Source organism: Perognathus longimembris, chromosome 11 (assembly GCF_023159225.1).
Source record: "Perognathus longimembris pacificus isolate PPM17 chromosome 11, ASM2315922v1, whole genome shotgun sequence".
Taxonomy (NCBI): Eukaryota; Metazoa; Chordata; class Mammalia; order Rodentia; family Heteromyidae; genus Perognathus; species Perognathus longimembris.
This window is the reverse complement of record NC_063171.1, coordinates 40,979,132-40,996,623: the sequence shown is the minus strand read 5'-3', so window position 1 is coordinate 40,996,623 and position 17,492 is coordinate 40,979,132. Positions and strand designations below refer to the sequence as shown.

Below are 17,492 nucleotides of genomic sequence, written 5' to 3'. Positions count from 1 at the left end.
CTATAAATATTTTAAGGAGGGAGAGAAACTTTTGTAATTCTTTTCTGAGAACGATGCTGGGGACAAACCAGGCTGGTGAAGCAGTGGGAAGTAGATCAGGAAGCACAGCGGATTCTGCTGCAGATGGCGACGGTGTGCGTGTGATCATCGTCTTCACACAGATCACATCCTGAGAATGTGGCATTTCCACTGTGGAGACCACGGTTTCTCCCAGTGGGCTAAGCATGCTGGGCGCTGGCGGGGGCCTGATTCTGGGGGCTGTGACTAGACTAGCGAGGGATGCTGAATTCCATTGATCCAAGAGGTGGAGCTGCCCCTCCTCCATCGTGGTACACCTCTGTCTGCCCACATACCCCCTCCCAGGCTGATAAGAAAGGAGAGGGGGAAGCTTCTGAGGATAAGAAGCACTTAGCTGTATCTATCAATGAAGCTGGAGCCCAGGGGAAGGGGGCTGTGTGTCAGCCCCCACCCCATTGTACTTCTAGCCATCCCCGCCTGCATCACAGACACCACAGGGCTGCTTCAAATTCTCCATGTTGACCCCAGCAGGCCTGGCCAGGGCGGTGGGGGTGGGGGGAGGAGGGTGCCGGGATCTAAAGTTGCTCCCTAGAGCAACTTCATCTTTGGAGGCCTCCGTTTCCTTGTTGGTAAAGCAAGACTAGATGATGGCTTCTGGGTTATGATGGCTTTTGAGGTTACTTATAAGCCTCAATCTTTGATGAAACCTTCTGGGGATGGAGGTAAATTCAGGGTCTCAGGAAGCCTAGTTTTGCTGGTCCTAGGGCTTGAACTCAGAACCTGGATGCTGTCCCTGAGCTTTTGTCCTCAAGGCTACAGTTCCACTTCTGGCTTTTTTTGGGGGGGGGGTGGGGTACTTAATTGGAGATAAGAGTTTCTTGCCTGGGCTGGCTTCAAACCATGATTCTCAGATCTCAGCCTCCTGAATTGCTGGTTTGGTTTTTTTTTTTTTTTTTACCAGTCCTGAGGTTTGAACTCAGGGCCTGAGCACTGTCCCTGGCTTCTTTTTGCTCAAGGCTAGCATTCTGCCTCTTGAGCCACAGCGTCATTTCTGGCTTTTTCTGTTTATGTGGTGCTGAGGAATCGAACCCAGGGCTTCGAGGTGAGCACTCTACCACTAGACCATATTCCCTGCCCTTGATTTATTTCTTTAGCTAAAGTTTTGATAACTGACCTAGAATTGGGAAACTTGCTGCCTCTACTTCCAAAGTGTTGCAATTACACAAATGTGCTACACACCTGACAGTGGGTTCGTTTGTTTGATTTGTTTTTTAGACAGGGTTTCCCATCTGAGCTTCTTAAATTTGAGGGATTACAGGCAGGTCTTTGGCAAACTTTAAGAAGCTTAATCTTCATAAGTCAAAAGTGAGAAAGTGGAAAGAAAGGGCAAATGACGTTAAATATGGCCAAATTACTTTATATGCATAAATAAAAATAGAACAACAAAAACTTGAAATTGTTTTAAGTAGAGGGGAAAGAGGGGATAAAGGAAAAGGGGTTGAGGGTGATAGGGTACATTGTCTGCATTTATGGAAATGCACCTTCAACCCCTTTGTACAACTGCTGGGAATGTGGCCTAGTGGTAGAGTGTTTGCTTCACATACATAAAGCCCTGGGTTGGATTCCTCAGCACCACATATTTAGAACAAGCCAGAAGTGGCGCTGTGGCTCAAGTGGTAGTGTGCTTAGCCTTAAGCAAAAAGAAGCCAGGGACAGTGCTCAGGCCCTGAGTTCAAGGCCCAGGACTGGGAAAAAAAACCCCAACAAAACAAAACTAATGAATATTAATACAAAAAAATCTTAGTTTTAAAGAACTGGTTAGCTGAATCAGCCAAGAGCTGCCCCCTCTATGGGAAACAGGAGGTAACTACAGGCACAACACTGAGGAGGAAGGATGGAGTTTGGGAGAGGCAAGACACACCTGTGCCCCCAAATCAGGTGCTACTCCTTCCCGCTGGCCTCCCTCTGTGCCTGTGGCAGCAGCAAAATAGACAGATACTGTATTGTCCTGGGTCCTGGACCCGGGCGCCTTCCCTTAGTCTCGGGGCTGGGAGCCAGACCTGCAGCCCAGAGCTGACAGCTTCCATGGTGTTTGAAACAAGGCACCTGAGTCCCCTGCCCCCTTAGTCTCATCACTGGTGAGTACTTCCCAGCCTCCAGGGCTCAGAAGTTCAAAGGAGAAAGTTCAAAAGGTGACTGCATAAGGGAAAGTAAGCAAACTGCTTGGTGGCCCAAGGGAACGGGTTCAAGTGCTCCCAGGTTCTTTGGTTGTTCCCAGGTATTGTGACTGGAAACTTCTGGCACAGGGTTCTTCTGCCCGGTTAGCTAGCTTCTCATTCTCACCCCCATGCCGGCACCAGGGAGGCAGCAGATCTGGGTGAGTTTGGCTGGCCCAAACTGCACAGGTGATGTTTTCTTCCCTTATCAGGGTTTGTTTTCATGATAACCTGACACATTTGGCCCAAGAATTTGGAATCTCCATTCAGTGTGGAGCCCAGGCAGAGTTGAAACAGGTCGGAGCACTTCTCTACAGACGCCAGGGGAGCACTTCTCTGCAGATGCCAGGGGAGCACTTCTCTACAGACGCCAGGGGAGCACTTCTCTGCAGATGCCAGGCCCCTCCGGGAGTGGGGTGCAGAGAGGTGTCTTGTGGTGTGGCGGAAAGGCAGGGTGGGAAACAAAAGCAGCAGGGGGGTTTGGGGTGAGGAAGCAGAGAGCCCAGTGCTCTTCCAACCTTGCGGAGAATGAGATTCCAGGAAGTACAGGAGATGCCAGCCAGCTTTCTAGAGAAGGCTGCTAAGCCCAGCCTTGTTTTAAGGTCAGGATCTCACTACGTACTTCAACCTGTCCTGGAACTCTGTCTTCTGAGTGCTGGGGTTACAGGCATGAACCACCATGCCAAGTCATAAGGGTGAGTAGGCTATTGGACAAATATGTTTGGTAGCGGGAATAGCTTGAACAACCACCATGAAGGTAAGAAACCATAAGCAGTACTGTAGAAACATGATTTTGTGCAAGTCATAGAGGTGCTGAAAACGAGGTTGGACAAAAAGCAAGCCACATCTTTCCATGTGAACCATAGCTCTAATAGTTTGCATATTGTGCTAACACCTTACAGATTTGTAAGGTGTTAAGTAGAGGCTCAGATACCCCATTACATGGGCCAGGGGCTGGCCTGGGATAAGGTTGGATTTCAGTCTCTAGAGCACAGGCTTATAAAAAGAGGGAGGTACGGACTGGGAATATGGCCTAGTGGCAAGAGTGCTTGCCTCGTATACATGAAGCCCTGGGTTCGATTTATCAGCACCACATATCTAGAAAACAGCCAGAAGTGGTGCTGTGGCTCAAGTGGCAGAGTGCTAGCCTTGAGCAAAAGGAAGCCAGGAACAGTGCTCAGGCCCTGAGTTCAAGCTCCAGGACTGGCAAAAAAAAAAAAAAAGAGGGCGGTCCATTTTGATGCAGATGTGGCCAGACAATGGCAGAGTGGCCGACTCTTACCTTCTTTATCCCTCCCAGTTTAACCTTCTTATCTGAAAGCAGAAGGCATGGCTCCAGTGTTGGAGCATCTGGCTAGCTAGCATGCTCAAGACTGGAGTCCAAGCCCCAGTACTGCCCAAAGTAAAGCTCTCCTCTCCAAGCTGCTTTTCTGCAGCCTTCCTGTTTCAGAATGCCGACTTGAAGTCCCTCTCCAGTTATTTTCAGGTCTGCAAGTACCACAGAGGAGGAAGGAGGAAGGAACAACCACAGTTGGGAAACACCCTCCCATCCTGATGCAACTTTTTTTTTTTTTTAATGTATTTTGTGTTTTGAGATAGGCTTGTTATATAGCCCAGGCTGTGCTAGAATGCTCTATCTTCCTTCCTCAGCCTCTGGGTGCCTCGGATTACAAGTGTGTTCCTCCACATCCCCCCTGTAACCTATTTTAAATAACAGGAGAGGGAAAAAAAAGTACTCTTTACTTGACTTATGTAACTGTAACCCTTCTGTCCATCACCTTTATAATATTTTTTAAAAGCTCATCTACAGTAAAGTAAAAAAATAAAATAAAATCAGAGCCAAGAGATCTATCCTCCATTATGCATTTCTTTCTGTCTGTGGGAATGGCTGAAGCAATACACACACACACACACACACACACACACACACACACACACACACAATCTGTGGGCCAGTGCCTGTGTCTGGTTCTGCTTGGCAGTGCTGATGTTGGGTCCCCACAGAAAGATCCGGACACACGGAGTCTGGGTGCTGCATTTCAGAGGCTCGCTCTGGGGGTCGCATCAGGCTGCAGTTCCAGCTGCCCCTGGACCTTGACCTGGGGGTTGGTTGGAGCAGCACGAAGCCCAAAGTGGAAAAGCACATTAAAATGAGGGAAGCTGCCTGTCCAGAAGCCTCTTGGCCTTACTTCAACGTTTTTCTTTCCCTCCCCATCAGCCCTGCTGCTACCCTACTCGCTTCAGGCTCTTTGGGGAGCCTCCTGGGGCGCCGACAAGAGGTCCCCGTGGCTGTTCCTAAGTGTCAGTTCTGGCGCGTGGACACTGCGGGTCCTGCCATTCCCGGGGCATCTGTGGCCTGGGTGCTGCGATATCATCTCGGAAATCCTCTCTTCGAACCCTGTCGTCAGTGCAGGCTTCTTGTCTCCGTGGCACAGGTTAAGAAACTGCGATTTGGACCAGGAGTGACAGACACGGCGAGGGCAATGCCAGACTCTCCGTCAGACTCCAAAGGCTTCATGCTCTGCCTTTCTGTCGGGATGGGGAATTCTGGAAGTGTCACCTCAGAACAACTAAACCAGAGAGAGTCTCCATGGGGTCGAGCCCAGGCCTGACCAGGATGATTCCCGTGTGCAAATCAGGCTTCCAAGGGAGGCGCCTGTAAACGCCTCCCGGGCTCTCCAGGTGCTCCTCTCACGGAGCAATCAATCCTGCCCACGAAAGCAAACCTCAAAGCGGGGCGAGCGCTGGTCCAGGCCCCCTTCCCTCCTCCACCCAAGGCGCCGCGGGGCCCCCCCCCGGCCCCCCCCGGGCAGGCTCGCCTCGTCTCGGGCCCGGGCGCTCAGGTGCGGCCCCGCGGCAGGAAGCCACCCCCCTCCGGCGGGGCGGCCGGGTGCGCGGGGAGGTTGCGCCATCCGCCTCGGCGGCTTTCTTTCGTAACCGCACCCAGGGACGGCCAAAAGCTCCGGCGCGAGTTCCTCAAATGTTTGCCTGCGTTGTCAGGACGGCCGGCCGGCCGCTCTGAGTCATGGGCGCGGGGGAAGCGGCACTGACCTAGCGCCTGGTCCCAGGGAGCCGGGCTGAGCGCGGCGCCGGGGGCCTGGGGCAGCTCGCGGGGCGCTGCGCCCCGGGGAGGGGATGGCGATTGCCCCGGAGGTCTGAGCCCGCCGCCCACCCGCCCCCCTCCGGCCTCGGTGATCACCCGCGCCGCCGACCGAGGAGGAAGCATGCTGGGCGCGCTGCTGGGCGCGCTGCTCGGCGCGCTGCTCGCCGCGGCGGGGGCGGCGAGGCCCCCGCACAGCTGCCGCGCGCTCGGTAAGGGGCTCGCGCGCGCGCGCGCCCGGAGGGTTGGTGCGGCCGGTGGGTGGGGGGAAACCGCGAGGGACTGGAACGGGGGAGGCTGGGGGGGGGGAGGGAAGGTAGGTGTGACTGCACCCCCTATCCCGTGGCTAGTTAAGGGCTCTGCGGGCACGGGGTGTCAGCCCAGGGCCGCCCCAGCTGCGTGTGCACGCGGCGCTCGTGAGATGCGATCGTGGGTCCGTGCGCTGTGCCCCGCAGCTGGCGGGGAGGGGGCGAAGGGGGGAGAGAACCCGGGGACTGGGTGTCGGGCTCTGGGTATATTTCTCCTTCCCAGGGTCCCAGGAGCCTATACACAACCGTATCCCGGGTTACCCCTAAAGGGGTGAGGCCCGAGGGCGCGCCCTGGCGGCGTGCCGTTCCCTCCGGGGTGTCCCGCGGCCGCGCTCGCGGGGTCACCTCGCCGGGCTCTTCCCGCGCTCCTGGGCACACGCGGGGTGACCCTGGCCTGTCTGGGGAGGTCTGACGTGGGCGCGGAGTCCCGCAGCTCTGCGCCAGCTCCGGCGAGACCCGTACTCTCGTCCTGGGGATCTGAGTTGAAGGGACGGGGGCGGGGGGCGGGGGGGCTGGAGCCGCCTGGCACTGGCCCCTTGGACAGGGGTGGGGTGGGAGGGGGACCGGGCAGGGCGCTGTGCTCCTCTTGTTGCCTGCACTCGGTAAGGGGCTCGTCACCTCTCCTTCTAGGGGAGCCGGACAGCGGCCTTTCCAGAGGTTTATTGTAGGCTCTGAGGGCTTCTTTAAAGGGCACAGTGGAAAGCAGAGGGGGAGATGGTCAGGCTCGTGGAGCAGATGACTTGGTTGGGGGCGGGCAGCGGTTTTGACTTTCACTGCATACCCCATGCTCAGCATTGTTGGATCTCTCGCTGTCTGGGAGGTTAATGGGCCACGGTTAGAAGCTGTGTTGGTGGCTTTCTGAGTGGTTATTGTTCTTGAGCTTGGAAGAGAAAAGATCCTGCCAGGAGCCTTGATTGCTGATTGAGACCTGTGCCCTCTCCTCTCCTCCCCCCTCCCCTTCTCCCCCCTCTTCTCCCCTCTCCTTTTTCTTTTGCCCAGGTGAACTCACATTCCTCCTGCTTCTATTTCTAAGATCATAGGCCTGGGCCACCAAGCCTGGCTCTTTACTCATCTTCTTTTCCTTCTTTTGTTCATTCCTTTATCTTTGTGCTTATACTGGGGGTTGAACTCAGGGTCTGGGCACTGTCCTTCAGCTTTTTTTTTTTAAACTCAAGGCCAATACTTTACCATTTGAGCCACAGTGATGGTTAATTGGAGATAAGATTCTCATGGACCAGGAGCCAGGGGCTCATGCCGGTAATACTAGCTACTCAGGAGGCTGAGATTGGAGGATGGTGGTCTGAAGCTAGCCCAGGCAGAAAAGTCGCCGCGAGACTCATCTCGTTAACCACTCACAAACTGGAAGTGGAGCTGTGGCTCCAAGCGCGAGAGCACTAGCTTCAAGCCAAAGGGCTCAGGGACATTGACTATGCCCTGAGTTAAGCCCCACAACTGGCAACAAAAAAATCTCATGGACTCTTTTGCCCAGGATAGCTCTGAACTGGGATCCTCAGATCTCAGCCTCCTGAGTAACAAGGATTGTAAGTGTGAGCCACCAGTGCCCAGCTTATTTTATACATTTTTTTTTTCTAATTCTTCCTTGGTTGTCTATAAAACTTTGAAAGAGGAGAGTGAGACTCAGAGAGATTGAGGTAGGAAGTTGTCAGGCCCGGTTGGAGGCCTGCTCCTTCCATGGCTCTGTGCTCCAGTGTGGGAGATCTTTTTTTTATTTTATTTTATTTATTTATTTTTTTGGCCAGTCCTGGGCCTTGGACTCAGGGCCTGAGCACTGTCCCTGGCTTCTTCCCGCTCAAGGCTAGCACACTCTGCCACTTGAGCCACAGCGCCGCTTCTGGCCATTTTCTGTATATGTGGTGCTGGGGAATCGAACCTAGGGCCTCGTGTATCCGAGGCAGGCACTCTTGCCACTAGGCTATATCCCCAGCCCCAGTGTGGGAGATCTTTAAGACTTCCAAATATAGAACTACGCCAATGGGCAGAGCCAAGGGGGTTTAGGGCAAGCTGAGAGTCATTCTTTTGTGGTTGAATTCTGGGGCCAAAGAGGCTGAGGGGAAGTGGAAGGCCCCATGGACCCATGGTGGAGTTGAGGCATGCAAGGGCCTCTTCTCCTCAGAAGGGAGGCTGTGGAGTTCCCCTGCCTGCCTCAGTTGCTACTTATCCATACACCTGGACACCTGCCTGAGGGAGTAGCTGCTGCACTTACTGTGGCTACCATTTGCTAATAAGTCATGGCCACAAAGTGAGGCCAGCGGCCAGCCAGTTCTATTTCCCAGGTGCTCCGAAAGGTTGATGGGGATAGAGGGGTTTGAGTGTGGAGTGTCTCATGACCTGGACAGCCTGTGAAAGGCAGAACTAAGAATTTGGGGAGGAAGTGAAAGCCCTCCCAGCTCAGAAGGAAAATGCACAGAAGTAGAAATACCCAACTCCTCTCCCACACCCACAAACTCAGCCCACAAACGGAGAGCAAAAATAGAGAGGGTACAGGAAGCTTGGAGCGATGACTGAGATGTCTCCTTTAGAGAAGTGAGGGGCTGAGGGTGGGCGGAGCAGAGCTCAGAGCCACTTCCAGGGAAATCCCAGGCTGCTTTCCCTGGAATCAAGGGGCCCAGCAGCTGCCAGGCCCCCTCCGCTGTTGTTGCTTTTGAGGGTTCCTGTCTAGTAGCATTCAGGCTTTGTCCAGCTCCAGCATTCTAGGTACTGGACATTCAAGGCCTGGGCCAGGGTGACTCAAGTTCTCCCCACCCCCCTCCCCGTTTTTTCCAGGCAAGAAAATACACAAAACAAGCACATACACCTCTAACTAGCAAAGAGTCCCGCCTTGATTTTGAATTTCCCTTTAGGGCAACCCCTTCCTGGCCCCAGAATCTACCTACATTCCTAGCCTCACCCCAAATCCGTGTTTCTCAGAAGGGTAGTTCTGGTTAAGGTGGGTGGGGGTGTTGCTAAAAGTGACAGTTCTTGGTCCTTCCCCAAGATTTATTAAATGTGAGCACTAGAGAGTGAGTTTTGTATTTTTTAAAAAAAAATAAATGACCTTCCCCTGGTGATTCTTTGGAACTGTTTAGGTGGTTTGAGGACATCAGCCTGAAACGGTATGGCTGAGGACCGGAGCCTTCCCTCCCCCTTCCTCGCCAGAAGTCTCTCCCCTATTGGCTCTGCCCCTTGTTTATGCATTGCAACAAACGTTTAGGAGTCTCCATAAAACCCAGGAGGCCTGCGTGCGATCAGCCAAGCACACCCCACCCTAAAAGGAGCCTGAAAATGGCCAAGTATAAATCTTGAGAGGAACCGAGAAGAATCCAGTATCTGCTTAAGGCTGGTGCTCTACCAATTGAACACCAAGAAAAGACACAAGAAAATGTCAGGCAAGGAAATACACAACCTTTATACCTCTAGATACCTGGATTGTCTAGGCAGGGGGCTAGAGAGAGGAGGTGACTCTGATTGAGGACGAAGACCCCAAGGTCACAAGGGCAGGGCCCCTGGGTCCATTACTTCCACTAGATCCTTGACAAACTGAGTAAACAAGTGCTGCCCTCACTGGGCGGTTACAAGCCGATGAAGTGCCCACTGCTGGGTATAGGGGCTGCTTTTCTCCCACGCCATATCTGCCTGCCACGGATCCCCCATCCAGAGCATCCCCAGACACCAGAGGTAGTTAGATCTGTAGCTGTGTCCCTCAGCCAGTGACCTTTTGTGGCTAATGTACAGTAATGGAAATTAAGTGGGATGAAAACCTTAGTTCTGGACTGGGAATGTGGCCTAGTGGTAGAGTGTTTGCCTAGCATGCATGAAGCCCTGGGTTTGATTCCTCAGTACCACATACACAGAAAAAGCTGGAAGAGGCGCTGTGGCTCAAGTGGCTAGCCTTGAGCAGAAAGAAGGCAGGGACAGTACTCAGGCCCTGAGTTCAAGCCTCAAGACTGGCAAAAAAAAAAAAAAAAAAAAAAAGGAAGAAAGAAAAGAGAAAAAAAGAAAAGACCCCCCCCCCTTTTTTTTGCCAGTCCTGGGGCTTGAACTCAGGGCCTAAGCACTGTCCCTGGCTTCTTTTTGCTCAAGGCTAGCTAGCACTCTGCCACTTGAGCCAAAGCACCACTTCGGGCCTTTTTGTATATATGTGGTGCTGGGGAATCGAACCCAGGGCTTACCTGTATATGAGACAAGCACTCTTGCCACTAGGCCATATTCCCAGCCAAAAGAAGAGAGAAAGACAACCTTAGTTTTCAAATGCTTAGTGGCTGTTTGGGGCTCATGCTGTTTGGGGCTGAGTGTTTCACTATCTGGTCTGTTCTCCTGGGTAGTGCTGGCCCAGAGCGCTAACCAGTTTCTTCCAGAGCTTTCTGCCATTTCTTGCAAGACCCACTCCACCCTTCTCTCTTTGACCTGAGCACAGCTCATGCTGCACAGGCAACGGCAAAAACCGTGGAATCAGACAGATGGATGCTCCACCCTGCCCTGTAGAGATGGTATAACCAAGGGCCTCACAGTCCTCATTTAGAAAATAGAAATGGTTATATCTGCAGGTTCTCTGTGTGTGTGTGTGTGTGTGTGTGTGTGCGCGTGCGCGCGTGTGTGTGTGCGCCAGTACTGGGGCTTGAACTCAGGGCCTTGCCCTCTTGTTTGGCTTTTTCACTCAAAGCTGGCATTCTACCACTTGAGCCATTCTTCCATTTCTGGCATTTTGGTCGTTCACTGGAGATCAAAATCTCGGACTTTTTGTCTGGGTTGGCTTAGAACTGGGATCCTCAGATCTCAGCTGCTTGAATAACAAGAATTACAGGCATGAGAAGGTGATTGCAGTTGATAAGCACCTGACATTGTGCAGATTACCTAGGAATTTAGGCACAGACTAAAGGTGCTGGGGAAGACAATCTTGTCTGTGCTGAAAGCGTACAGTCACTGTTCTCCAAACAATCCACTGTACTAGAAGGCATTTGCATTGAGCAAAGCAGACAGAAAGAAATCCTTGGCTGCTTTTTTTTTTTTTGTCAGTTCTGGGGCTTGAACTCAGGGCCTGTGCACTGCTCCTGAGTTTCTTTTGCTCAAGGCTAGCACTCTACCACTTGAGCCACAGCACCATTTCCAGCTTTTGTTTTGTTTTATTTGCCAGTCCTGGGGCTTGAACTCCAGGCCTGGGCACTGTCCCTGAGCTTCTTTTGCTCAAGGCTAACCCTCTACCACCTGAGCCACAGCGCCGCTTCTGGCTTTTTCTGTTTAAGTGGTATTGAGGAATGGAAGCCAGGGCTTCATGCATGCTCTGTAAGCACGTTATCGCCATATTCCCAGCCCAAATGCCTGGCTTTTAAGAGCATCTTCCTAGCAGAGGTGACAGAGGATTTAAATTTATTTCACAATTTGTGAGCGCCGGTATTGAGGGGGAAAATGGTGTGTGTGTTGTGTGTGTGTGTGTGTGTGTGTGTGTGTGTGTACTGGCACTAGCACTAGGTGTGTATGTTAGGGGTGGGTATGATGTAGAAATGATGTTTTAAGGAAAGCCTCGTTGAGAAAATGTTTAGGTGAAGGCCTGAAAGGAGGAGAATGTTCAGTGATCTTGTGTAATGCATCGCCTGTGTGACTATTTCACTTGAGGGTCTGTAATGTTTTGGGTTTCTGTGGGGACACTGGATGTCGCCTTCCTGGGAGAAGCTTGGGGTGTCTCTGAGGAGATGAGGCCCCAAGCATTCAGCTGTGTGGCCCCTGGCTTAGCAGAGTTAAGTGTGAAATGCCACATCGCTAACTGTAGAGGAGAGTTGAGGTTTTCAAAGAGCGATTTTTCTTTAAATTTTATTTTTTTAGTGGTTCTTGGGGTCAGACCCAGGACTTGGTGCATGCTAGGTCTGCAAGTGTTCTAGCTCTGAGCCACACTCCAGCTCCAAGAGCATTATGAAGACTGGGCTGGAGAAGCAAGGAGGAGACAGCACAGCAAAAACTTTAAGCCTCGGACCCTCTATCTTCCCTGGAGTGGCAATGGGGGAGATAGCCTGCACTCTGCCTTGCAAGTCAGAGACAGCAGAAGCCTGGAGCAGAGGCAGGGCCTTTTCTGCCATTGTCCTGGGCATGGGCTTGACTTGTAGCTGAAGCTCAGTAGCATTCCTCCACTCCTCCTGTCCCTTGCTGGCTCTGCCTGCCCAGTGACATCCATCCCCAGGTGTGTGTCCCTAAGATCCACATAGCTACCATGTCCCCTGCACCTGCTCTCTGCCTTCATTTCTCCCTATATTCTACTCTTCTTTTGGAAAAGCATTCTTTGTGTTTGTCTGACTACATGATGGCTCCAGTAACCAGGACACTGAGTGCCAGCTGTGTTCAGGGAACGGTGCCAGGCCATTTGCTCTGTGCTCTCATTTGCCTTTTCCAATGGCTTTAGGTGAGTGGAGGGCAAGCACCCTTGCTAGGTGGGGTGGGTTACTGGGAAGCAGGTGGTATTGAAGGGGATGGTCAGATTCCCCTGGAACAAATGGAATTGGAGATGAATGTCTCCTAGAAAACTAAGAGACCATGCTGAGAACTGGCAGCGGGAGCCAGGAATTTGGGAAGGAGGACTGAGCTTGAGATATGAACTAGAGAGCCATCACAGGCAGATGTTATTTTAAGCCTGGAGACTGGCTGAGTTCATCTCGGGTAAGAACGTAGACAGTGAAGAGGAGATGAGGCCCTGGGCCTGAGCCCTGGGCAGACCAACTTTTTTTTCTTTTGCCAATCCTGGGGCTTGAACTCAGAGCCTGGGCTCTGTCCCTGAGCTTCTTTTGCTCAAGGCTAGCACTCTACCACTTGAGCCACAGGGCCACTTTTGGCCTTTTCTATATGTGTGGTGCTGAGGAATTGAACCCAGGGCTTCATGTATGCAAGGCAAGCGCTCTACCACTAGGCCATATTCCCAGCCCCCAACTTTTTTAAAAATTTATTTTTTTGTCAGTTGTAGGGCTTGAACTCTGAGCCTGAGCACTAATCGAGCTCTTTCACTCAAGGCTAGTGCTCTACCACTTGAGCCACAGTGCCACTTCTGGTTTTCTTGTGGTTTAATTGGAGATAAGAATCTTGTGGACTTTCTTGTCCAAACTGGCTTTGAACTTTGATCCTCAGATCTTAGCCTCCTGAGTAGCTAGGATTATAGGTGTGAGCCATCAACCCCTAGCACACACCAACCTTTGTGTGTGTGTGTGTGTGTGTGTATGTGTGTATGTGATTAAGGATAAGAATCTAAAAGATTTTATTGCCCAGGTTGACTTCAAACCATGATCCTCAGACCTCAGCCTCTTGAGTACCTAGGATTACAGGTGTGAGCCACCGGTGCCCAGCCACACCAATCTTCTGAGGCTTGGGGAGGAGGAGGAACAGGCCAGACAGACTAAGACTGTGAGGCCAGCGAAGTAGGGAAGAAATCGGGAGAGCTGGTGTCCTGGAAACCAATGAGGACATTGACCCTAAGAGAGGGAGAGTCATTGTCAAATACTGCTGCGGAGGTCAGACCACGGGACCAGCAAGCTTTGGATAGTGGTTATTGCAACAGCCAGGCAGGGTGTCGACCTTGACCTTGGGAGCTTTGGTGCAAGGGTGGGGACTAATGGCTGGCGAGAGTGGACTCCGAAGGGAATGAGAACAATATGTGATGACACATGCCTAGAATCTCAGCACCAGGAGGGCTGAGGCAAGAAGATTATGAGTTTGAGGCAGCTTGGGCTATATAGCAAGATTCTGCCTCCAACAACAACAACAAAGAAAACAAAAACCCAACAAAACAGAGGGTGTAGGAAGGATTTGGAGGAGGGAAATACGAGAAAGTCCTATGCGAAGCTCTTCTGAGGAGGTTAACAACAAGGGGAGTGACCTAATGGTATGTTCAGCTACTAAAGTATAATCAACCAAAAGATGCGGAATTGACTCAGGTCTATAATCCTAGCTACTCAGGAGGCTGAGATCTGATGATCGAAGCTAGCATGGGCAGGAAAGTCCATGAGACTCCTATTTCCAATTAACTACCAAATAGCCATAAATGGAGCTGTGGCTCAAGTGATTTCTATCGGCCTTGAGCAAAACAGATACAAATTTTAAATATTTTTGTGGTTTTTGTCTTTTCTGTTTATTTTTGTTAGTAGAGGTTAGCTTTTGCCACAAAGATTTTTGTTCTTTTTTTATTTTTATTTTTATTTTTTTGCCAGTCCTGGGCCTTGGACTCAGGGCCTGAGCACTGTCCCTGGCTTCTTCCCGCTCAAGGCTAGCACTCCGCCACTTGAGCCACAGCGCCACTTCTGGCCGTTTTCTGTATATGTGGTGCTGGGGAATCGAACCTAGGGCCTCGTGTATCCGAGGCAGGCACTCTTGCCACTAGGCTATACCCCCAGCCCCTGTTCTTTTTTTAATAACTTGTTTTGTGTGTGCTGGTTCTGGGGCTTGCACTCAGGGCCTGGGCAGTATCCCTGAACTTTTGTGCTCAAAGCTAGTACTCCTCCATTTTGAGCCAGAGTTCCACCTCCAGCTTTCTGGTGGTTAGTTGGAGATAAGAGTTTCATGGAGTTTCGTTCCTGAGCTGTCTTTGAACCCTGATCCTCAAGTCTCAGCCTCTTGAATAGCTAGGATTGTAGGCGTGAGTCACTGGTGCCCAGATTGTTGCTTTGATTTTGAGACAGGGTCTCACTGTGTCTGTTGTGCCAAGTTGCAAGACCACCACCAAAAAGACCACCGAGACTCAGACATTTCCGAAATGCAAAAGCAAGGCAAGGCTTTATTTAAGCGAGCTGCAACTTGGGCCTCGTCCTACCCACCGACACAGTGGAGGTTAGGAGGAAGCCCCGAGCTGTGATTACACAGGGCTTATAAAGGCAAAGAACAAGGTTACAACAATCAGGTGTGCAAGCAAGATTAGGACACAGGTACAAATCTGATTGGCTCAGGGTTTAATTCTAAAATGGGGTTCACGTGTCTGGCACTTCATGTCTCAACCTGCATTTCAGGTTGGTATTGAACTTATGATCTTCCTGCTGCAATCTCCTGGGAGATTTGTTTTTAAAACTGTACTTGAATTTATGACTTCTAGGTTTTGTGTCATACTCAATAATAAGATCTTCATGGTCAATATTATTTTTTATAAGTTTCTCTTTTTTCTGGTACTTTTGAGTTTTAAGAATTTAGATATTTGATCCATTTTGAATTGATCAAGAAACAAAATATGAAATCTACCTCTAACTTTTTTTTCAGAGATAACTGACAGTTTATTGGATAATGTACCATACTGATTTTTTTTTTGTCAGTCCTGGGGCTTGAACTCGAGGCCTGAGCACTGTCCCTGGCTTCTTTTTGCTCCAGGCTAGCACTCTACTACACGAGCCACAGAGCCACTTCTGACTTTTTCTATATATGTGGTGCTGAGGAATCGAACCCAGGGCTTCATGTATGCAAGGCAAGTACTCTACCATTAGGCCATATTCCCAGCCCTACCTTACTGATTTTAAAAGTTACCTTTTATATCTATCAAGTTCCTAAATACTTGGGTTTATACTACCTCTTATCAGAATGAGTAGTTAAAAGAACACATTCTGAGGCCCAGTTCCCTGAGTTTGAATCCAGGCTCAGCCCTAATTTGCTGCATAGCCTCTTTAAGAAACTACTCTATTGAGAATATCGAGAGTTTGTCATTTAATTCATGTAGCACACTTGGAATGGTGCCTGTTTGTAGTGAGTATGCAGACTAAACTTATTTTTTTTTCCTTTTCTTTTTGTACTCTACTACTCAAACCCCTTCTGGTTAATTGGAGGTAAGAGTACCCAAGATTTGTCTGCCTGGGCTGGCTTCAAAGTAGATCCTCAGAGATCTGCTTCCTGAATAGCTAGGGTTTAGGAGCGAGCTACCAGTGCCCTGCTCTTTTTTTCAAATGTGGCAAAATATGCACAACATGAACTATATCATCTTAACCATTTTTTAAGTGTACAGTTTAGCAGTATAGACTAAGCTGGTTCTTAAAAAAAGTTACTTAGTTTTTTTGAGGGGAGGAAGTTGGGGATCAAGCCCTGAGCTTTGTGATTAATGCTCTCCCAAGCTCTGCTCTCAGTCCCTGATTTTTATTTCTGCACTTTCTAGTCCCTTCCATGGTTTTCTCTCCATTTATGTGATAGTATCGCAGTGTTTTAATTACTGTAGCTTTATAATATGCTCTTAGTTTGGCAGAGCTAATCCCTGTGTCATTTCTTTGCCTTTTTCAGAAATTTCCTGGCTATCTTTCCTGTTTTCTTTTCCACTTGAACTTTAGAATCAACTCGCCTAGTTTATAAAAAGGTCCTGTTGGTATTTTTATTTGAGATTAGTTTAGGGAGCACTGGAATCTTCCTATCTGGGAGCAGAGCCTGGAGCTCTGTCGTAAAGAGGATGAGCTGGGCAGGAAATCTGGGCACCCAAGTCTCACGGAGGAGGGGTGTGCCCCCTACACCTCCCATCCACTTCCATCCACTTCCTTTGTGATGAGAGAGAGAGAGAGAGAGAGAGAGAGAGAGAGAGAGAGAGAGAGAGAGAACACAGCTCTCAGATCAGGGGAGGGAAGGGAGGGTGGAGTGAGGACCCTGGGCTGTGTGCAGATGTGTTACTGTCAGTGTGACACGTCCCTGAACACCGAACAGAGTGGTCAGCTCTAGGAAATCTTCAACTCAACGTCCACATGGAACCATACCTCAGAGTAAGAACTTCAGTCCAGGAGCCCCAGGGGGGAGGAAGATAGAGGAGGAGGAGGAGGAGGGGGGAGTAGGAGCTGCCTCCCCTTGTGACTTTTGAAATCTGGAGCTTTTCTTCTTGCTATCTAAAGCGTCTGTAGGGAGATGGCTGTGGGGGCGGAGGAGGGTGGAGACTGATGGATATGGCCTGGAGGGGGAAGGGGGATGTACATTAGGTCCCTTCTTCTTGCCACGCTCCTCCAACCTTTCAGGAACTTTCTGGGCCAAGCACCATCAGAGATGAGCAGACAGACATTGTGTGGCACTGCTAGGAGGGCTGAGGAGGGCGAAGAGTCCAGAACCCACACATTCCGTCCTGGCCACTGATGGCACAAACTTCTGGGCCTGGTCCCCACACAGCCCTCTTCCAGTAGTGGCCTTATCCCAGCACCCACTCCCCGCCACAGCACCTCCTCTTGGTGGCTTTCTAGACCAAGGTGCCAGGAGTGGCCCTCCGGGGAAGCAATGCCTTTCTTCTCAGGTCCAGCCTGGGTTGGCTCACATGGCCACCTCTAATCTCTTCTGATCTTAAAGGAGGCCAGGTGGGGGTTGGGGTGAGGTAGGATTGTTCCCCCCACCCCCTGCTTTGAATACCTTTCCCTCTAATTAGTTTATAATCTCTGAGCCATGACCCCTGCCAATCTTCTTGGTTCCAGGCCATGCAGTGATCTCCGCTGTTGCCAGGGGAGAGCCTGTGTTCCCTTGAGGAGCCGGTCCCACACATGGGTCCCCGAGTCAGCACCCAGCCTTACTCCCTTCAGGTCCCCTCAGGTCCCCCCCACCCCCTGGCCTTTTTCTCCCATGGTTTATGAGCCTCTGGGTGGTGTGGATGGAGAGGAAAGCCGAGCCAAGGTAAATACTGACTCCGCCAAACAAGAGGCACATACAAGCAGGTACAAGAAGTACAAACACATTAGAGGGCGGGGTGGGGGTGGGGCGGCAGTTAATCTGAGAAGTGGGTTTGGGAGAGGGTTAGAGGAGACAGCGGGGACCACAGTTCCCCACCTAATCTTGACCTGCCACGCTCTTGATCTGGGCAGATCTAAGTAAGCTACAGCTCATGACACAAATACTGTGGGTGCAGAGCAGGGAGGAGAAAGCGCAAGGGGGTGACTCCCAGGGGCCCATGAG

General features: G+C 50.9%; 1 protein-coding gene across 1 annotated transcript in view; it reads left to right on the top strand.

Moving 5' to 3' along the window:
- Positions 1 to 5,446: 5,446 nt before the first annotated feature.
- The window catches only part of Il6r (interleukin 6 receptor), a 46,926-nt gene continuing 34,880 nt past the window's right edge, over positions 5,447 to 17,492 (top strand). Inside the window, 1 exon segment of the mRNA XM_048356745.1 lies at positions 5,447 to 5,546. Within this exon segment, the coding sequence (XP_048212702.1) occupies positions 5,459 to 5,546 (88 nt within the window). The 5' untranslated portion in view covers positions 5,447 to 5,458.